Below are 22,677 nucleotides of genomic sequence, written 5' to 3' on the forward strand. Positions count from 1 at the left end.
ACACACATGGATGAAACTACAGCGGACAAATTCAACTGATTGAGAATATCAAAATAACATAACGCCTTCAGGGTACAGGCTCATCCTATCATTCAACAAGATATTTCCTTAAATGCTTCTTGAAATTTAATGTATCATTTATGTAGATTTGATAGCACAAGGCAGTGAATTCCAGAGAGCTGCTGACCTACGTAAAGATTAGTTTGGGAGCCGGGAGCATTAAGTGACTAGAAGCTGCAGCTGTTGTGCTGTAGCCGTGCTGAGAGGCCATGTGTATCTGATGAGCCCAGCTGGACGGGGGCTTGGTGCTAATGACGCTTTTTCAATAACATTAAAAGATTCAGAGACAATTTCTGCTAAACCATCAGCCATGCGTAAAGTTTACATTCGTTCTGTATGAGTGCCAAACAATCGGTCAATACGTGATGACATTTCTCGTGGTTTTGGCTTTTGCAACAAGGAACACGTGAGGAGTCTGACTCTGCTACCAGTGTTTAAATACTTTGTCTCCGGTAGTGGACAGCAAGTGTCAGGCCCCTGTCACAAAAAACATGCTTCACTGCCGGTGGGCCGCCCGTCCAACCTACCACCAGGCTTAGCAAGTTTCTGGGGGAAACCCTGGTACCAATAGTCATCACTAAAATATAGGTATTCAGTATCGGTACGATATTGGCCAAAATCACTGGATCAGATATCTGAGAGGGGAAAATGTATAATCCGATCTGATTTATTTGCCTAAACTCTCCCATGAATGCTTTAACTATGCACGACATGCAGTAAAGAGAGCAGCATGTGTCACGTGACTAGGTGGAGTGAGACTCTCATCAAGTCAACTGTGCGGAATTACTACCACTAGGTAGGCAAACCAGCTGAGTGCAATTTATGCAATGCAATTGTTTTGAGGGGTGGCGGCACCATTTGAATCTTCAACACCACGCACTTGATAAAACACTTGAAACACAGAAACACTGTGGGAAGGAGAATGTTGAATCTATTACAGGTGACGAGTGCCAAGGAGAAAAGTGCACCGCAACAACCAATGCCGTTTTTCCACTAGCACGTTTGGGCACACCAAGCTGCTTTTCCATCACCAGTTTTACTGCGCCGAGTTGGTGCCTGCTCCGGAGTAGGGCAGTCGTGCACGCCCCCCCTTCAAGTGGGCCGCAGTGACGTCTCGCTACTGCAGCCAACCCGTAACGAGCACCCGTCTCCCCCTAAAGTGGATACTGAACTCATGTCCGTGCAGGAAACATGAGAGAAAGACGTTTCTAAAAGTCAGTGTGTTCAGCTCTCAGTACTTTTGCAGCTTCTAACTGAATCTCTTTAGTTTCTGTGGTCCTGTTTGTTCTTTAAACATCTGCTGTGTTTGACTGTTTCGCCGTGTTCACTTTCAGCTGGTTCAGGAGTCATGTTTAGTTAATGCTGGTTCTGCAGTTTAAGCATGTTTTTAAACAGCTAGGTTTAGCAAAGTGCTACCATACAGACATTATCTATAGCTTTGCCATTTAGGAGAGGGGGAAAGGCTGTATCGGACTGATATCGTATCGACAGATACTCAGTGATGTCTTATTGGTATTGGACATGATAAAGTGGTATCGAGCCATCCCTAATCTAAATGGTTGAATGACTAAAACAAACAAAAAACAGACCAGGTGATGATGACGACTGTTTGAAAATGAAAAAAACAAAAAACAAGTCTTTCTAACACATTCGCTGTTAGTGTTAAAAAGACACAAATATCTGAAAAAAATTACAATGTGTTTCATATGATATATTATGATTACCCCACAGAAACTAGGTCCCAGATCCAGGTTTCAGGGAAGAATGTCCTGACGGTCTCCTTCTTCTCCTCCTCTTTACCTTTCACACCACCTGAGCTCTGAGGCATCATGTTGAAGGCCATGGGAACCGGAGAGTCTAAGACATCTAAAAACACATGGATTGAAAAAAAAAAAAAAAAAATCAAAATTACAACTAAACTTACCCAACAGAAACCAGCTCCCAGATCCAGGTCTCAGGGAAGTATGTTCTAATAGTCTCCTTGGTCATTCCAACATCAGCATAGTCAGCAACACTGGCATAGGCCACTCCTGATCCATGTAGTTTACATTATAAAAAGGTAGTTTCTGACAGTGAAATCAAAGCACACATCAGTGGCAAACCATCAAACATACCAGCATCATAGTAAAATAAGTCATATCCCCTTTCATGGCAGTTATAAGGTTTTTTCACATCGGAGTTGGTCAGAATTTTGATTCCAATATCCTAGAAGGGCGAGACACAGAGGGAGAGAGAGAGAGATAATAAAACCAATTAAGATATTGTGAAGTCACATAATGTAATTGACTTGGTCACAGAATAAAAGAGAAGATAACTACACATCACAGGCCCAATCCCATTTCCAGTCTTCACCCTTACCCTTCATTTCAGAGTGAACCCAGGTGCCCCTCAGAACAGAGCTACAAGGACTGAATGGGACACCCCTTCAACACCCTCATACATCTTCAATAGTTGTTAATGTTGTTGATGACATTTATGTAAACTGACCGCACATTTCCAATAATCATGCCGTGCTCCTGCACTGATATCAGAGGAGCGGTACCAACTGCAGCACCTTCACTGCTGGACTTTAGTTACATTACAGATGTCATTTGCAATCAATGGGTGGGAATGCAATATTGAAATACGTCAAAATGTGGGACTGTCATGAACAAATCTGCAAACACAATGGAAATTTAGCTAGCTAGCTAGTTAGCTAAAGTTGCATCAGCAAACTAGTAGTGATTGTGTAATGCTTGTTATAACGAAAAGGACCATCATACTGTATATATAAAGGACAGAGAGTTCTTATAACCCTCAGTTTGAAGTGAGCCTCTAAACACCTCTGTTAGGAGGGCCATGTAGCCCCAACACTCCGTCCTACCCCTCTACCCCAACCGGGCTGTGGTAACCCTACCCCTCTACCCCAACAGTGCTGTGGTAACCCTACCCCTCTACCCCAACAGTGCTGTGGTAACCCTACCCCTCTACCCCAACAGTGCTGTGGTAACCTTACCCCTTGACATTCAAAACAGAGTGGTAGGGGCAAGGGGTGTATTGGGTACTGATCCTTAGAAAGATAGATCATCCCCTCCAGCCTACTCTTTAATAGTCGATCAAAATGAGCAATTCTATACTTTAAAGATGCTGTAGACATCATTCTTCTGATTGGGTGGTCCAAAGTAGACTGAGCGCTTCGTTCGATCAGATGCCTCCACGCCGAGCTCAATCTCCGGTTCTGGTTCTGGTTCAGGCTCTGGTTCAGGTTCAGGTTCTGGCATTGGCAAAGGGAAGCATGGATATGGCTCAAAGTCTTCCACGTCATAGTTGTATCCTGACAGCTTCTGCAAAGGCAGCTGGCTGTACACCTGCACAAAAAAACACATGTACATGGGCCTGGGTAAGTCAGGCAAGGTCCACAACTTCATGTTCTTAATACTATTTTATTCATCTACAAAATGCAGTTTGTATTGGCACAGTTATTGACATCATTTCCACTCATCTCTAAAAGAAAGACATTGTGTTTGTTACAATAAGAACACCAGATGTTAACATGGGTCAAAATAAGCCCTGAGGGTTGGTGTCGTACATAGTCCACCGTGAGTTCCTGCTCTGACTGCAGCAGGAGGACGCTCTGGTCGATGGCTCTGACAGAGCATATGGAGCCTGGGTGTGCCTGCAGACTGAGCGTCGTCTTCTCTGCTGGAAGCTGCTGGAGGGACGAAAACTTCAGAGACACCTGCACAGGAAACACCAAAGTGGAGACTCATTAGTTTGAGAACTGGTTAAAAAGAGGCTCAGTCACAAGTACTAGACTTAAAATAACCTTAAATGCATGTGTCTTCATACTATATTGTACATGAAAAAGACTTGGACTCATTTATTGTAGATTTATGTTATAAAAAGTCCTGATGGGTGGTACCTTGTTATTGAGGCAGAGTTGAATGGGGTAGTCCTGGCTGTCGGCCACAGTCTCTCCACTGGGCATCACAGTGTAAACTACCACCTGGGCAAATGGTGCCAGGTTTGTAACCTGACGGAGCGGGATGGAAAACTCTCCCCTGTTGACTGAGCAGAAACACAGAAAGCCATGGAAATGTGACGTGATTTTCAAGACTTAATAAACTGAATAAACAAACTGTTTCATATGTTTTCTATTTGCTGGACTCTTCTCAGTCTGAAAGTAGCCACCTTTCAGAGGACAGCTTGTTCAGTTACGGAAATATATTCATCAAATAGTTTGCATTATTACCTTATTAATATGGTAAATATGACCCTCCTGAGTGTGAAATTCTTTCCCAAATGATATAGTACACCTTAAATCTGACTTGTTGGGTCTTTTATCTGATGGGCGGTGTGCAGACAAACAGGAAATGCAGGAAAGGAAAGGTCCCCGGCTAGAACCAAACCAGGCATGTAAGGTTATGTGGTCCATGCCTGAACCATTACGCTTCTGAAACTGTCCCGCAGATTAGCTACTACATGTGGTTGGCCTTCAGCGGTTCACACCATGAAGCTACAGGAAACGTTGGGCATATTCTGTGTTTGCCATGTTAACAAATGCCAAGATAGCAAGCAAGTCCAATAATCACTCTCTTGCTTTGCTTCCGTTTGATGCTGAGCAGTTTGCACACAGTGGATTTTTCTTTCCTTTTTCACTGTTAAAAGCTGCTGCTGCTGCTGGAACAACATACATACTATCATCAAACTCAACATTTAAGACAGCCATGTTAGTTAAAGTAACATTGGTTTTTACCTGTTCCTGCTTTAACAGCTGCTGAGACCCGACCATGCTGCACAATTCCACCTCTGGACATCACCTACATGGAAACAAACAGGCAGAGAAATCCAATGTGTCCTTCACCCAATAGGGTGGAATCAAGAGTTATGAACCATCTAATATCGCCAAGTTGGTGCTATTGCTGGAACCTCACAATTAATGTTACCCAGCAACCATCAATGCAACTGACTTTAAATGTCATAGCTTTGCAACTGAGGGAATGGGCTGGAAAAATGTGTACATGGGAGAAGTTATTCTTTCTAACACGTGGTTAATGTTATGAAAGGGTGTATGTTAACACAAATGATCTCTCCCTAAACCTAACCAAACTGGGACAGCAAACTGAAATAAATAAATATTTTAAAAAGTCCAATACTTACCCCATTCAGCCACAACGGCTTCCTCCAAATGAGGACTAAGTTGTGAAAAGCTAAACCAAGTAGACAGTATAGCTCATAAGACATCACATGAATCTTACCAGGTAAAAAAAGTCAACTTCTACTTCTGGTCCCTTCTTTAGCTCCTCCCCCTGGATGATGTACTTAGCATGCACAGTGGCATCTTTGTCACAGGAGATCTTCTTGTTGACCTGCATGAGCTTCAAAAAGCTGCTGCTCTTGGAGTAAAATGCTGCGGCGTGGTGGTAGGCCGACCTGTACTCTGGTCTGCGCACATTGGGCACATATGGCTCGTTCTCCTCCGTCTTTCTAGACCTCGCCTGTTGACATGACAGCCACAGGTCAAAGGTCAGATTTCCACTCAACAACCTTCACTTATCAGCCTCTTGCTCTTAACTATGAACAAATATTAAACTAATCAAAAACAAAATGGATGAATCCAATAAGAATTCAGGTCTGTGTTGTTCTCCAACATGATCAATATGATGGAAAGTTACTTTAATTAGATATTGACTGTATAACTGACAATTACTGAACCAGTTACTAATAGGAAGCCATCAACTAAACTGATTCTTCCGGAAAAAAAGAGCTCTGACAAGCTGTGACCTACCTTTAGAGTCACAGTGTCTGTCCAGAGGGTGGTGTCCAAAGAAAATGAAGCCATGCCTTTGGTGTCTGTAGTAAGTGTTAAATTTTGTGACTCTGTGGCAAACAGGTACACTGCCTCATTGGAGACAGGTTTGTTGTCCGGGCCGACCACTTTGACCTACAAACAAATCAGAAAGTTTAGGGTTAAAGCTAGGGTCGGTAAATTACCACTGAAAGCTGTTTGTCATATTTGTAGAAAATCTCTTCACATCCTGACAGAAAGCAAAGCCTTCATGGACTTAGGTTCATTCGTGATGGCTATTTTGCTTGTGTTGGTATGATTGTGGCATTTAACAGAGCTGTTTATTTAGCAAACTAGCTGCTAACACACCTCCCAGCTGACCAGCCAGGCTACGGGGCAGTCTGTCGGTGTGGTCATGCAGTGTGTGATCATGTGTTTCAGAGGAGTGGCTCTGGAGGGAGAAATGTAGCTTGCTTTTGCTGTTTTCTACAATCTTACCAACCAGCTTTACAGTATTTATTTCCTCTGAGAGCATGAATGTGTTCAATAATAATTGAATAATTAATTTAAAAGGGCTCATCCTCTGGTGAGCAAGAATGTGATCTTTATCTTAGCTGCCCCTTACACATTGATATTTTATGTGCATTTTACATGTCCATGACAATTGTGGCCGAAGCTCCTGTGTAAATATGATGGATAAAACTGATGTCTCAGCAACAAAACTGAAATAGTTAAAACAAATGTCGATAACATAGTATTGCTCGATAGAGACCCCTGTAAGAATGTTTAAACCATCACTTTAATGTAGTTATCTTCAGTGTGAGCATGGTTGGCTGTCAACTTGCACATGGACAGGAAACACTTACATGTTACTGTATATTATAAGTCGTATGTACAGTGAAGTCTGCAGACACATTCCAGACATGCGCACTAGAAAACGTGATGACAACATCCCGACAGCAAGGAGAAGAGCTTCTTTTTTTTTTTGGCCGTATGAGGTGGAACAACATAAAAAGTTCTACTTTCTACGTTCTACCATTCTACTACAGAGACTGGAACACTTAATTGGCATTAAAGGACCCGCATTAAACTGGTTTAAGTCCTATTTATCGGATCGATTTCAGTTTGTACATGTTAATGATGAGTCATCCATGTATACCAAGGTTAGTCATGGTGTTCCTCAAGGCTCCGTGCTTGGACCCATACTATTCACCTTATATATGCTCCCTCTAGGAAATATAATTCGGAAACACTCCATAAACTTTCATTGTTACGCAGATGATACCCAGTTATACCTATCAATAAAGCCAGATGAAACTAATCAGCTTACTAAATTCCATGCATGTCTCAAGGACATTAAGACCTGGATGACCTGCAATTTTCTGCTGTTAAATTCAGATAAAACTGAAGTTATAGTACTTGGTCCTAAACACCTTAGAGATGCATTATCTAATGATATAGCTAGTTTGGATGGCATTAACTTGGCCTCCAGCACCACCGTCAGGAATCTGGGAGTTATCTTTGATCATGATTTGTCCTTCAACTCCCACATAAAACAAATTTCAAGGTCTGCATTTTTTCATCTACGTAACATTGCAAAAATCAGGCCCATCCTGCCTCAAAAAGACGCAGAAAAGCTAGTCCATGCATTTGTTACTTCCAGGCTGGACTATTGTAATTCTCTATTATCAGGCTGCCCTAACAAGTCTCTAAAGAGTCTCCAGCTGGCCCAGAATGCTGCAGCACGTGTACTGACAGGAACTAAGAAAAGAGATCATATTACTCCAGTATTGGCCTCTCTGCACTGGCTCCCTGTAAAATCAAGAATAGAGTTTAAAATCCTTCTCCTCACTTACAAAGCTGTTAATGGTCAGGCACCATCATATCTCCAGGAGCTCATACTACCCTATCACCCAACTAGAGCATTACGCTCCCAGAACGCAGGATTACTTGTATTTCCTAAAGTCTCCAAAAGCAGAATGGGAGCCAGAGCCTTCAGTTATCAAGCTCCTCTTCTGTGGAACCATCTTCCTGTTTTGGTCCGGGAGGCGGACACCCTCTCTACCTTTAAGAGTAGACTTAAGACCTTCCTTTTCGATAGAGCTTATAGTTAGGGCTGGGCCAGGTCCGTCTTGGACCAGCTCTTAGTTATGCTGCTATAGGCCTAGTCCGGGGGACAAATGACACACTGAGCTTCTATCTCCTCCTCTCCTCTCCATCTGTATACATTATGCCTGTATACATGCCCCATCTCTGCATGTCACTGACTTCACTTCTTCCACGGAGTCCTTGTGCTTTCTAGTCCTACAGGCTCCAATGGATCCTGGCCGCGCCCGGGTCGTGGATCGTGGATGCGCCTACTGCTATGGCCCTGCCTGATCGTGGATGCGCCTACTGCCATGACCCTGCCTGATCATGGATGCGCCTACTGCCATGGCCCTGCCTGACACCCACCACTACTGTTGCTAATATTAGTCATATCTCTGTTACATACGTTCCACTACTATTATTGTAATGCATTACTACATACTATCCTTACCGTTAACCACTACTACTGTTATCACTAGTAATCACACTTCCATGTGCATTTCATTGTTGTTGCTGTGATGCCTCTTTATGTGCTCATTCCTGTCAACCATCCATTATAATTGTATACATTGTGATCTCGTTGATCTGCTCTGTACATGCGACATCTATTGCACGTCTGTCCGTCCTGGGAGAGGGATCCCTCCTCTGTGGCTCTTCCTGAGGTTTCTTCCACATTTTTTTTCCCTGTTAAAAGGGCTTTTTTTTGGGGCAAGTTTTTCCTCACTCGAATCGAGGGTCGAAGGACAGAGGGTGTCGTCTCTGTACAGATTGTAAAGCCCTCTGAGGCAAACTGTGATTTGTGAATTTGGGCTATACAAATAAAATTTGATTTGATTTGATTTGATAAAAAGTATGTATGTGTGATGCTCTGAGTGCGTGTAGTCCGCACAGTCACACATTTTGGGCTGCATGCAATCACAGAAACCAGGCTAGCAGCTTGTAGCTGTACTCGTAGCATGCTAACATGCTAACTAGGGCTGGGTATTAAACGGGCCCAGAGGCTTAATTGTTTAAGACTGTAGTATAAATACAGTTGTGCTAACACTATTACAGTTGTGCTTTAAGACATTTGTCTGTGATGCGTTTTCGCTATTCCCAATCAACACAAGAGATCTCCGTGTCTGTGACGTGTGCGAGTGGCGGCAGATCTCTCCGCTGGTCTCTCAGACACACAGATCCTGATCTCAGTGACAGTTCTGGAGAGAAATGAACACTCTGAAGATCGGTTACACTTCACTAAAGTCGATGTGGACGATGCTCAAATTACTACAAGTGCAACAAGTCTTTTGTATATAAGGCCAGAAACACGTGCATATCTTTCCAAACATCTAGTGAAAGGAACACACATGATGAAAAATGCACACACTCACACATGACATTTCAGCAGTGTAAGTTAGTTGCTAAGTTTGTAAGTTGAGTTATGTCATTTGTTGTATTTATTCAGGGACTAATCAGGAGAACATACTTGTAGATTTGGGTCATTCATTTATTCCGAAATTACAGATTATTAACAGTGAAAGAGATTTTAATGTCAATGAGACTTTTAACTTGTTAGATTATGGTATATATATATATATGAAGGCTACGGTATGAGAAAATAAAGCAATGTTAATTTTGTTTTTAATTTGTTTCATTTTTTTCTATGACAAATAACAAACCTGAACAAACTTAAGAACCAGTAAGAGTTAATGATCGTTAAGAGTGCCATTAAAATCTTAACGATACCCATCCCTAATGCCTACAATGACTATGTTGACATGCTGATGTTAAGCAGGTATTATGTGTACCATGATCACAGTGTCTGTGTTTAGCACTCATTAGTAAATGTCACTACACTAAGTATAGCCAGTGCCGATGGGAACATCATTAGTTAGATGGATTGCTAATGTTATAAAAAAACATCCCGAGAGGAACATGAGTGTCTGTGTAACACTTCTAGTCAGTTCATTCAATTTCTGCTGATACAATTCATTTGTAGAACAGAAATTTCAGTCTGGAGTGATGGACTGACTAACAGACAGACAGACACCAAGTCCCGCAGTTTGCTTGGTTACCTCATGGTGGGGCTGTTATTGTGTTGTGGAACCCACCCAATATTTGTTGAGATACTTCAGTCTGGACTGGTTTGGGAACCAGATGAATCTGTATGCTCAAGTTTCATTTGGATTGGTAGGTACATCTCTACATTCATCTACATACATGTTCTGCTGTCACATTAGCTACCTAAGCACTTCTTCACACAACTGAGTGGTTCCAGACTTTGCAAATTGATCCCGTGATGCCAGGCTGATTCTGGACCAAATGGTGGACCAATCAGCAGACTGATACTGTAATGTCAAGGGCCACACCACTAGCATGGATAAAAAGCATGTATCTTTGTGCTGTGCTGACAGCAGGCTATAGCTCCCAATGGTCATTAATGAGACAGATTACCTTTCCCTCGAATGGGATGCCAGGCTTGTACGCTGCAGGTACATCCTCAAAGGTGACAGTTCTGATCTGACTGCTGAAGCTGGTCCGCCCACTGCCTTTAAGAATGACCCCTAGATGGTAGTAAACATACAGATCACAGCTCATCAGGAACTAGTGCCAATTACTTCATGAACAGTAGTCCAGCATTCAGTCGACGTACCTGTGCCATATTCCTCCATTTCAGCACTCACGTCAAAACTGTCATCATACATGCTCTTGTTGAGGGAAAACTCTGTCAGGTTCACAGTTTGTGAAGCACAACCACTTTTATCCGTCTAGAAGATGATAACGAGAGTCCAAACAAACAAACAAAATATTCATAATTAGTGCAAGAACTGTGATGACAGCAAATCATATTTTGTATGTGGAACACTCACCGTCATTTCATACGTCTTGCAGAGGTCATTTTCTTGGATACTTGTATACCAGTAAAACCGGACGGCGCTTCTACAAAACACAGCCTGCACCGAACCAACAACTGGTTTCCCATAGGTGTATCTGCAGGATACAGAGATGCTTTTAGTTAGAGGTCAACCCAAGTTCAGATTGCTAAGTGGAGATTAAGCTTTTCGGGGGAAAATCTTCCACAAGGCAGAAAGTGTAGTGCTGACTGAGAAAGCAACCAACAGCACAATATCCATCAGGGCACAGGAGTCAAATGATCCAGGACAATGCATTGTAGCAAGATATCAACATTACACGGATCAGTCACAACATTAAAAGGACTGACAGGTAAAGGGAGTAAGTGAGGCGGCTACAGCCCAGGAGGTAGATTGGGTCATCTAGTAATCGGAAGGTCACATGGTTTGAATCCCCGGCTCCCCCAGCTGCATGCCGAAGTGTCCTTGAGCAATATACTGAACCCAACTCAAATTGCTTCTGATGAGCAGTCGGCCCCTTGCATGGCAGCCTCTGCCATCAGTGTGTGAATGTGATAAGTGTTGCAAAGTGCTTTTTGCGATCAGTAGACTGGAAAAGCGCTAAAGAAATGCAAGTCCCTCTACCATTCATTTGTATGTTATTAAAAAATACAAACAGAGTCAAAGTCAGACAGTCTGCACATTTGTCTGATTTAGTTTGCACCTGAACAAAAAGCAACATCTACTGGGAATTAATATCCTTGTTAGCAAGCTGGTGAAGCCAGTTAGCCTAGCTTGCTTGCTTTATCCTTTCAGTTGAAATGCATATTTAAAAGCACAATGCTTTTCCCAAATGTCGGAAGGGAACAGACATCACTAACTGCTGATAGTTAAAGCCAAGTGGGCTTGTTGAAAAATGACATCTCCTAGAGGTGCTCGTCCTCAGATGATTTTCACCTCTTCAGAAAATAGAAAAACTTAGTTTATATTCCCTCTATTTAAACATTGGTGCAGTTTAGGACAGACCTATTGTGCTATTGTTAAACTCCATCATGTTTATGTGGGACACTCACTTTCCACAGATCCTTAACGTTGCCTCTTGGTCCAGGATGGAAATCACACTGGGTAGGTGAACTTTCACTTCATACTTTGGCAAAACTAAAGCAAAAGAAACACAATCAAAAATATTACAGCTGGAAGTTTAAATACATCAAACACATTATATTTTGTTAACTCTTTCGATTCGATTATTTTTGGAGAATGTAACTGCAGCAGACCGTATTCCTTGATGTCAAAGCTGTGGGTTATTTGCTCTCCTTTGTCCGTTGAGGCGATGATCATGTAGCTTCCTTGTACCGCCTCAGGAATCATTGGGTGGGAAAGATCAAGGATGCCACTAACAATGGCCTTGTCCAACCACTGGGCGATTCGATTTGAATTGGGATCCTACATCAAGACAGTTGTTGCCAAAAATGATTATCACATGTTCAAAACAGCCTGGTTGCTTATTCATTCATTCCTCCCTTGCAATGATATACCCACCTATTCTGTTTACGTACTTCAGTTCAGTACTGTGATTTCAGTGTAGTTTTAAGTAGTGTAATAACAGTCAGGGGTTGGCAGGAGGGGTGCCATGCAGGGTCTCAAATAGAGGTGTAACTGTATCTGGATCTTTATCGAGTCAATGTAATGGACTGTACTTATATAGCGCCTCTCTAGTCTTAGCGCTTTACAACATTCACACATGGCTTTCAGAGTAAGATGGGTCAACAGACACACAGGACATCTCACTCAGCAGTCTGCTAACTTCTAGAGGTTGCTCTTGCCACGGCAATATGAGCTGCGCTGGTTTCAAAAACATGCATGCAGGTGATGTTCTTTTGGGAGATGCAGTGATTTAAACCATTTGTTAAAAGGGTGCAATATGTAAGAATAGGCCACCTGTCAAGTGCATACTGAAAAATGACAGGGGGCAGCACATCACTGGAGTAATGGCTACCTGCTGCTAACTGAACTAACCAGCTAATAATGCGTTACTCGGTCGATATGCTGCCCCCTGTGAGTATGATTTTTGACAGGTGACCAATTCCGCTACCAACTGTTGCTGCCGTTAGCTATTTAGCTCAGCTAGCAGTGAAGCTAGCAGTCCGGACTTGGAGCTTTGGACCGGGACAGGCCATGGCAGGGCTGGTTAGCATGTTAACTTGAGTAGAACACAAAACATATTTCTTCATTTCTTTACAGTCTGTTGGCAATTTTAGTTTTGAATGTTTGCAACTTAAATTCTTACATATTGCACCTTTGAGCTATGAAAATTCAGCTAGCTGATAAGCTAATTTATGCTATGTAAAATGCATTGGTTTAAGCTAATAATGATGACGGATAAAAAATAATTGTTTAAGTTATTATTGATCAAAATTTGATTCTTTTTAAATGTTCTTGTTGATGAGCCATGTTTTATGTGTGTTAGACTTTACTGCACTTTACTTTTCTGTGACCGATTATGAAATGATACATCTGCCCATATAACACATTGTTCACAGGCCTTTGAATGGAATCAAATTAAAATCATTTCATGGCAGACTTTGATAGCAGCAAATATCGCACTGTTGTCCTAAGAATGGCTTGTGATTTACACTGTGAGTCTGAAAAGCACCTGAGGCTGTGTCACACACAATGACTTCAGTGAATCTTACCTGGAGCTCCACCACTTTGTACTGAAAAAGAATAAAACAATCATGTGAAATCAGCTGCACACAAAATTTGCACAATACACAAAATATGCAATTAGATCACATCAAAGTTTCCCCTTAATGTGTCAACTCCCTTCTTTTTCTCAAGTACACAAAAGTGATTTTGAGTTACAACTAGTTCACAGAAGAAAAATCGTTATGTCAGAATTGTTTCCATAGCTTAATATCATTTTCTAAATAAACAGAAGAACTGGGTCATTAGGAATATTCACCATGGCTGAGCTGACAGAGAAAAGTGCAAGAAACTCAAGCTTCCATCAAAAATCCAAAGAGATTCCCATTCAGTGTTTTGACTATTTGACTCTTCTATGAATCTTCTATGTATCTTGAATGAAGTGTTGGGAGCAGCTGACACAGTGTGGGATACTGTCACACAGTGTGAGAAAATAATATACATGGATTTTATGACCTACAGCTTTACTGTTTCCTATGGGACCATCATCTTCAGAGCTGAAAGGACTTACTACTCTTCAGCAATCTACCCTCATCATACCATACATCTGAATGAATTTCACCTTCACTGCACGCATTGATGTTTTCAGCCTCTCAACACAAACGCAAAAGGCCTTGAGCTCGTATTGATTCAGATGTTTGGGTCAAATGCAGTGTGTGCCAAATGAACTCTGACAGCATGTTTATCACACTACTCCACACAGCGCTTTACACCCACGCTGTCTTCAAAATCAACAAACAGCCCTCCCTTCACCTCCCACTCTCCTGAACCAAAATAGACCTCGCTCGGCAGATTCACCGACTGCTTGGTAGAAATCACACCAGACTACAAACTTCACTGGCTGGAATTTTGACACACATCGTACATTATCAAACTTTGCAGGGGCGAGAATGAATAAATAAAACTTACCACTCGAGCTACAGGGATGAAGTTGGCATCCATGGAGACAATTCGGAACTGGACTGGAAGAGAAGAAGGAAATCAAATCAATCATCAGTCAAACATCACTCAGTTCTCTTCATATAACACACACATTGTTTTTTTAAGTGTTTTCTCATAAGCTCTTTAAATAAATACACACACACACACACACATATATATATACACACATACATACATACATATACATTACACACACACACACACACATATTTATTTATTTTAATATTTTAAGGGCTTATGAGAAAACACTTAAAAAAACAACGCTCCTGACATCATCCTGTCTTTAAATTCCTAGTAGGGGTTCAAGCTCCAAAAGCACTGGGTACTGCACTTCCCATATTGCAACTCAAGGGCAGATTTTTGAAGACCCTCCTTGCCTGGCTAACACCAGTAAAAATCCCCAAGCACAAGACAAACAACTCTGAGGACATCCCATTGTCTCAGATGTGACGGGATGACACATTAGCCCTTTTCACACAGAGACACCGCATTATCTCCACCTCGAAGGCTCGCCATATCTCCTCCTTTGTTTGTTCACACTGAACCAAGCAGCTCCGGCATAAAGCCGCACCAGTGTGTCATTTCATACAGCACGCCAGCGCTGCGGATCCTAACCCTAACCCACACTGACAGTACACATCATGACGACGACGTCTGTGTGTTTTTTTCAACGTGTTTCCCCCGGTGACCACCTGTTAATCTAAACATGTACCTGCTGACTGTTTATAATCATATGGATGCTGTTATAATGTGTTGTGATTGGGATCCTGACCCACCGAACATCCTGGAAAGTGACAAAGTTACGGTATTTTTTTCCTCATATACTGTAAGTTGCCAAACTAACTACCAGTTACCACGTTACTGTTGTTTGGTCCTGTAACGTTGCTTTGTGGGTCATTTCACTTTCATTTGATGTGTGAAGGATCTGTTTAGCTGTCAGACTGTGACCACCATCAGACCAACACGCCCCTGATCCGCCTCACACAGACGCCGTCTCGCCTCCGCTGCAGCTCTGATACTACCTCCGGAGGCTGATCAGATGCAGAACGAAACTGTCCCCCACTCCCCCCGCTCCACATCTGTAACTTTCACACCGATGGCGATGCGGAGAATCGGCACGATTCCTGCGCTCAAAGGGCAGTGTCAATGGGGCGATTGCAACTGTTGCTACAGGCTGAGTGTTGCACACCATCAGAAGGAAACTGGAGAAAATTGATGATGCCTATTGTAAAGGGGCACTCCATCAAATTTACAAAAGAAGAACATGGTTCTTGTCACAAGTAACCCTGATGACATCATTTACATCTCCTTTAAGTAATAGCAGTCCTAATAACACTGCTAGCATCACATAGAGGTAACAAGTTGGCCAAAGCATTGTCTCAACTTTTTAAAGTAAATACTAGAATGGCACCAACGGTCCCCTTTAACTCAAGTTCATGTTTAAATCTAGCTGTATTTTTAAATTTGATCCACATCAAATTGTTCTCAGTCACATAAATACGTCTAGTTATTTTCATCGTTTCAACGTTGCATCGCTCAATGTTAAAGCAAGAGAAAGAAATGTTGGATGTGTCCCTTTATCTGGATCAGAACTAAAGATTGATGGTGTCCTCCTCAGCTGAGCTGTAACCTTAGCTAGCTCAGTTAGCTAGCCTCTCATCCATGAGTAGATTCATACTTCTTTCCGTGTGGTGATACGGTTGGCGAGTCTTGTAACCAGCTCAGGATTTCTAGACAGAGACATTTCTGCGAGTTTTTCAAATGTAATTTTTTAGGCTTCGAGCGCCACAAGCTGAGTGCCATCTAGTTCCATTATATTGAGACACATCTCCAAAACTCAAAACAATCCTGATGGATACATAACACTGCAGGTAAGAGAAAAAATAAGGATTGTTGATTTGGGGCTGAATTATCCCTTTAGGGAAAATCTACATTTGACATAGTGCAGTGGGCTTTTAACTGTGATTTGATGGATTTTGAAAAAAAAATATTTTAATGAATACGACTTCTGCCAAGAACTCTTGAGGAACCACCATTCCTCTGTGTGCTGAATATAGACATAATTCCTAAAGTTGTCAAGTAGTGGCTCAGCATTATGCAGATATTGTAATGTAGCCCAAAATTGTGCAAGTGCAGCTGAATTGATAAGCAGTGCAGGGACGGTAGTGTGGGCTGTATGAACAGTACGATTCTACCAGACAGCAGGAAGCTGCAACACTTTAAATATCCTCCTGGTGGACGTGGTCAGAGTAACAAACACCACCACATGTGATACTTACCAGTCTGTCCAGGTTTGTAGATCGGTTTATCAGTCTGGATGATGTGGATAAAAGCAGCAGGCTCAATGAGGATTTTGGTCTTCTTACTCATGGAGGCGCTCTCACCCTGAATAGTGACATTAATGGATGCCACTGTTCTGGTGCGCACTGGAGGGACCTACAATACCAGAAAACACACATCTGTGAGAGAAGACCAGTGGATGTTTGAAGGAGGAAAGGGGAGAGGGGAGGACTTTTACATTTTAAAGTTGTACAGAACCACTATTTGTGCACAGTTGACAAGCACTTTTCTAGATCGTACATGTCCCTTCTTCAGAGTGTGTGCAGCATCTGTCAACTACAATCATTTTAGAACAGCTTGGACGTTAATCCTCTGCTGAAACTGAGCAACAACAGACCTTCACATGGTCAATTCTGAAATGTCGTCATACTTGTATAGCATATGTTTTCACTTGCTAATGGAGCTACTATTACATAACAGGGACTGGAACCACTTCCAAAAGTTGTGTGTGCGCGTGTGTGTGCGTGTGTGCGTGCGTGTGTGTGTGTGTGTGTGGATGGTCTAAAGGGTAGGGGGCAGGGGGTATTTTCCAGAGGAATGCAGGTACATAGCAAGCCTCTGGCAGAAAGCAGCCTTTGTTTAGTTGCAGAGAATCAAATGCCAGACTCGGCCTGCACCAGGGCCAAACACTGGGGAGCGAAGTGAAACTAAGTGCTATTGTCACAGAGCTGATTGGGGTCGGCAGGTCATTTTGCATCAATATGGAGCAAGGCCCGTAAGTTGCATAACAGCAAGCAGCGGTGTGATGGAAACCAGAGCAGTAATTTGGCACTGACAGCCTCCATCATGGCGCCGGCTGGATATTTAGGTACATAACGAGCCCAGTACTTATACCATTAGTTTAAATGGGGGGCTAGGGGCAAGAGAGAGGAAATTACACTGTATCCTGTATGTTGTGAAACATCACACATCACTCTGCAAATTACCAAAAAGTGTGTACATATGTTGAGTCAGACCTTGAAGTTTAAGCAGCGGTAAAAGTCCTGTTTGACAGCCTCCTCCAGGATGACGGTGCTGGTAGCATCCACTTCGAGGGTGACGGTCAGAGTGACGGGCTCCGTGGGGCCGTGGATCTGGGCACACAGGGTCTCCTGTTTCCCGTCTCTCACCTGGGAGCTCACAGTCACTGCAAAAATACTGCAGGTAGAGAGTGGCTATTACATTCAATGGAAAGGGATGTGATGCACATCATGCGGGACAGATCTGAACAAAACTTGAAAAGATAACCATGAAAGTGCCACAGTAGAGATTTTAGTGTATTCTTAGCAGTGTTGAGACTAACGCCGTTAGAATAAACGCGATTACGTAACGCCGTTACATTCCTCTGTAATTTGTAATCTAATTAATTACTTTATCCAGCGTTACTAACGCCGTTTCCGTTACTAACATGACTTGTGTTGCCGTTACTAAAATCGGGGCCCCAGCGCGATCATGGTAAAAAAAAAAAAGCCTGCAGCCAGCATGAGTTCTAGGCTATTGTTTTTTCTTTTCTTCCTTTCCTCCTCCTCACTTCATAAGCGGGCTGCAGAGTAGAGAGCACACTAGTACAACACGGTTTCGATAAATACCAAGGATAAGACAGGTCATGTTTTGCGGATATGGAACAAGGAAGTAACTGACTTGACGATGTATAGCTGCGTGACATCATTGACGAATCCTTGTAGGAGTTTATTTTACACACAAACCGACGTAGCTTCTGTGCGGCGCACACACACAACTTTCGATCGGTAAAACCAAAGTGATAGACAGAGAAGAAATGGCGAGTACAGAAGAGGAGGATAAAGTGGGAAAGTCGGCGTTTAGCAAGTGGAAATATAAACACTCTACTCTATGAAACTGGCGTGTGAAACATGCTTCTAAAAAGCCGAATTCTTTGACATATTACTTTGTTTTAGTAACGCAAAAATTACTTTTCCTAGTAATTAGTTACTTTTATAATAGAGTAATTGAGTTACTAACTCAATTACTTTTTTAAGAAGTAATTTGTAATTGTAATTAGTTACTTTTTCAAAGTAATTTGCCCATCACTGATTCTTAGTGAGTTTTTGCATTACAATAGTCCTTCTTAATGCTTTTTGTAATTGCAATAATGGTCCTATATCAATTGTTGATGAAGGTTCTCAGTCATCCAGGTCATGGTAATACTAAGTACTATATCGTAGGCAACTGGACTGCAAGAGGCTTCTTCATCTCTGAACTGAAGAAGCCTCTTGGATGAGAGCTGAGACGTCTTCAACAAACTGAAACACGTCCAGCTGCCTACAATACAGCACTTAGAATTCCTATATCAATTGTTGCCATCCTGGATTTAATTAACTTAATTAACAGCAAAAAAGCTCTGAAAACCCACTGAACATTACCCGCCCAGCACCAAACAGCATACAGTCAGTGGCTGGTGTTAGCTAGACAGTGAGCAGAGCCAAAGATTGTTTCTGGTGGAGACCAAAACAGAGCTAAAAAGCAGAGAGAATGTTAAACTATCCAAAGAACATGACTGTGAATGAACGCTAACGCTGCTCTCTGTCTGCTGGAAGTGTAAATAGGCAAATGCATGCTAAGACATGCACTATATCAACCTAATAGTTAATAATATGTCAGGAGTTTGTTTCTTTTTACTTACTTGTAAAATATTTTGACAGTTGCAGAACAAGTGTAAGCACATTTGGATCTTAATACATTACTTCAACTTAAACGCAACACGTATGTAAAAGACTTAGTTTGATGACGTTGTGAAGCAGCATGGGATCATGGGAATTGTTGTCTTCATTGTTATCAACCACCATTGAAGATGAAAAGATGACGATGTGTCTGCGTAACTCAGGCAGAAATCAGGTTCACGGACGAGGCAACGTATTTACATATATTATATAATTTATCAGATATTCTGTCGCTGCAAATTGTAAACTGTGATTTTGTTGTTCTGTTCTGTACATGCAACATCTATTACATGTCTGTCCGTCCTGATAGAGGGATCCCTCCTCTGTGGTTCTTCCATCTTTTTTTTCCCTGTTAAAAGGTTAGGGTTGAAGTTTTTCCTCACTCAAGGATATCAAGGACAGAGGATGTCGTTCACTGTACAGTTTGTAAAGCCCACTGAGGCAATGTGATTGTGATCATCATTTTTAGACATTTTAATGCTGCATATTTTATTTTAAGTAAAAGATCTGAGTACTTCTTCCACCAAGGGAAAAACAAGCAACTCAGTATATGTAATGCGGTGTGTTATTCGTAGTGTTCCTCATGTAAAATACATGGAGGGACACTCAAAACAACCACACTATCTGGATTCAACCAACCACTCGGCTGATTATTGTGTGTTTGAGGCTGGTTGGCACACAGGGGCCCGCTGCTGCCAATGAGAAGTAAAGGACACATTTAATTGAGTTTTGGGTGGTGCTGCAGAGAATATTGATGCCGTTTTAGCCAAAGAGGAAGTTGCATGGTGATTAAAAGTCATTTGACTCTGATACTACACAATGAGAGGCCTTTGAATCACGATGACCACGGAGCAGATAACACACAGGGCTGAAACAAAGGTCAGCGCACAAATCAATGTGCACTGATAGTGAGCTGGTCTGCAGGACTGAGAGCTGTTTGGCTTTAGAGCCTAAAAACAGCATCATGAGGAACAAAGGCAGTGTTCTCTTCAAACTGATCACTGATCAGCTCTTCACAGGATGCAGTGCAACGACCAGCTCAGTCCTCATCGCTCCACTTAGTAATGTGAGAGGCTGTGAGAAGATTATTTATCAAATGGTGGTAAATGGAAGCAGATGGAGGAACTCTGACACACACGTAGACCACACACACACACACACACACTGTATTGCATAACAGGATCCTGAGGCCACCGTCGGACTTTGTGCCTCACCAGTGGGACGATGCAGGGTTCTGGTCCCGGCTGGGACCGAACCTGCTACAGAACGACATCACGTCAACCTCTTGATGACTTCATCACGCGCAGCTCGTTCTCCTGCGAACACCGGCGCGTGCACCTGGCGTCCACAGGCGTGACGCACAAAACAAACTTCTGCAGGCAACACGAGAGGAGACACTGTGTTCACCAGCGACACAGCTAGTTTTACTTACGTATCATTGAGGTGGGCCGATGTCGCAGTTCGCAGGAGCGCTGATGCGATGATGACAGCCAACGTTTGGAGGACAGGTGCCATGTCTGCACGGCAGAGTGGCTGCTTCGCGAGCAGCGGGACGACAGGAGCGGACCGGACAGCACCAGAGGACAGCACACTTCCAGCCTGCAACCCCACCGTGGGCCGGACTCACAGACACTGACGGATGTGCGGGGCACAAAGTTGCTCAAACGTAGGGGGCGGTGGTTTGCTGTTTATACCCCCAAACCACCGCCACCCCCTCCCCCTCCCCCTCCCTCTTCAGTCACTCCCCCCAGAGTTCGTTGGACCTCTGCAGCCTCCTCCCTATTCCCAAAGGAGTTGCACTTCCCAAAAGTTGAATCACGCAGTCCTGGCTGCGGCCAGCGGTCCACTCCTCCAGTTTCTGGAGAATTTGACAGAATTCCACACCGCAGTGAGTGGGGGCTGGGAGGAGCGGGTGGTGGGGAAGGTGAAAGGGAGCCAGTGTGTGATACAGGCATGATGGCCGTGCGGTTTCATGCCGGTTGAGCAACAACAGGCCTGACTACAGCAGGCCGAGTACCGAGGACACCAGAGAAGACAGGAGGTCTCACTGCCTGTGGGGCCCCGAGTGTCTCCACAAAGCCCCCTGCAATCATGTGTGCCTTTCAAAGCATGTATAATAATGACTTTTATAAGTATACATGTCACAGCCACTCTGTCCATGCATGATGCACTACATCATCTAACATGTGGGGGAGTGTGGGCCTTCATGTAATCAACTGTGTGTATCTGGCACTTGAGTCAGGGTCACAAGAGACTTTTTAAAAAAAGGCATGACCAAAGTGATGCAACAGAAGCCACAGTATTGTGACCTAATATATTAGGCCGTAAAGGATGAAAATGATGCACTTCTAAATGTAACTGGCTCACTGTGGACTGTGCAGACACTGAACAGAAGAAGTGTGATTTTAGCCTCAGATGCGTCAGTGTTAGTATCAGACTGGTGTCTGATGGTCAGTTGGAGCGTGGATGTGGTGCCACATTAATGTTGGATGGTACAATGCCTGCAGTCTCTCCAGTCTGATCAGTGTGATGTTGCAAGTTGGCAAAAAAGGAGAAGAAATTTGTGAATAAGGGTGACATTTTATTTAGAGCTGCTTTTTTCACTGAATTGTTTTTTACTGAAAACGTTTTAAAAACCTTCACTATGATTACACAGTGAACACTTGTTTTTACTGTCTTTGTCAGTATGCATTATGATAATTATAATGTTCCATATGTAAATAAACACATAAATACATGATCTTTATCTACCTAAATAAAGATTATTTTCCTGTAATATTAGGGAGTAAGAATCCTTCAGGTGTGACTGGCACTATATAAGGGCCGTAGCTGTGCGTAATGGCTGTGAAACGTGATAAACAGCTTCTTTGGCGCTGCTTGAGGACATTGCCAATGCGCAATTTAGGCAAGAGTGAGTTTTCAGGAACCGCACTGATGTTCTGACCCATGATGACGACCACTCATCAAGCAGAGAGAGCACAGGGATCCTCTCCTCCTCCAGGAGCTCACACTCTCACTGTGCACAGAGATGTGTCTCTCAGCCTCTCACTTGAAATCAGGCCACTTTTCTCCTTGTGCATGGCTCTGAACTTGCAGTGTTTTTCCACTTCTGTCACTTTTTGCCATTTCATCGCTTAACTTTGTTGTTGATTCTAGAACTGAAGCATTAAAATAAAACTCATTTTCATCGGTCAGTTTGAAGTTCAGTTCATTACGCTTCCTCTTCTCCAACTGTTTTCTTGCTTCTGACATTTCTCCTCATCACTAAACTAAATTCTGGTCCTTT

General features: G+C 42.8%; 1 protein-coding gene across 2 annotated transcripts in view; it reads right to left on the reverse strand.

Annotated features, from left to right (window-relative positions):
- The window catches only part of LOC311256382 (alpha-2-macroglobulin-like protein 1), a 36,925-nt gene extending 15,873 nt beyond the window's left edge, over positions 1 to 21,052 (reverse strand). The window contains exons 1-18 of one of the 2 annotated variants that reach the window (XM_084351407.1): positions 20,824 to 21,052; positions 17,691 to 17,871; positions 16,674 to 16,830; positions 14,362 to 14,414; positions 13,443 to 13,463; positions 12,024 to 12,192; positions 11,820 to 11,904; positions 10,765 to 10,885; positions 10,548 to 10,662; positions 10,349 to 10,458; positions 5,828 to 5,983; positions 5,298 to 5,537; positions 4,796 to 4,859; positions 3,962 to 4,107; positions 3,629 to 3,778; positions 3,177 to 3,407; positions 2,175 to 2,265; positions 1,785 to 1,926 (exon numbers count right to left, since the gene is read on the reverse strand). In XM_084351407.1, the coding sequence (XP_084207533.1) occupies positions 1,785 to 1,926; positions 2,175 to 2,265; positions 3,177 to 3,407; positions 3,629 to 3,778; positions 3,962 to 4,107; positions 4,796 to 4,859; positions 5,298 to 5,537; positions 5,828 to 5,983; positions 10,349 to 10,458; positions 10,548 to 10,662; positions 10,765 to 10,885; positions 11,820 to 11,904; positions 12,024 to 12,192; positions 13,443 to 13,463; positions 14,362 to 14,414; positions 16,674 to 16,830; positions 17,691 to 17,871; positions 20,824 to 20,906 (2,315 nt within the window). In that variant the 5' untranslated portion in view covers positions 20,907 to 21,052. Of the gene's footprint in view, positions 1 to 1,784; positions 1,927 to 1,984; positions 2,091 to 2,174; positions 2,266 to 3,176; positions 3,408 to 3,628; positions 3,779 to 3,961; positions 4,108 to 4,795; positions 4,860 to 5,297; positions 5,538 to 5,827; positions 5,984 to 10,348; positions 10,459 to 10,547; positions 10,663 to 10,764; positions 10,886 to 11,819; positions 11,905 to 12,023; positions 12,193 to 13,442; positions 13,464 to 14,361; positions 14,415 to 16,673; positions 16,831 to 17,690; positions 17,872 to 20,823 lie in introns of both variants that reach the window. The other variant, XM_084351408.1, reaches the window with a different exon arrangement.
- Positions 21,053 to 22,677: the final 1,625 nt, after the last annotated feature.

This window comes from Pagrus pagrus, assembly GCF_965226575.1.
Source record: "Pagrus pagrus genome assembly, chromosome: 4".
NCBI classification, from domain to species: domain Eukaryota; kingdom Metazoa; phylum Chordata; class Actinopteri; order Spariformes; family Sparidae; genus Pagrus; species Pagrus pagrus.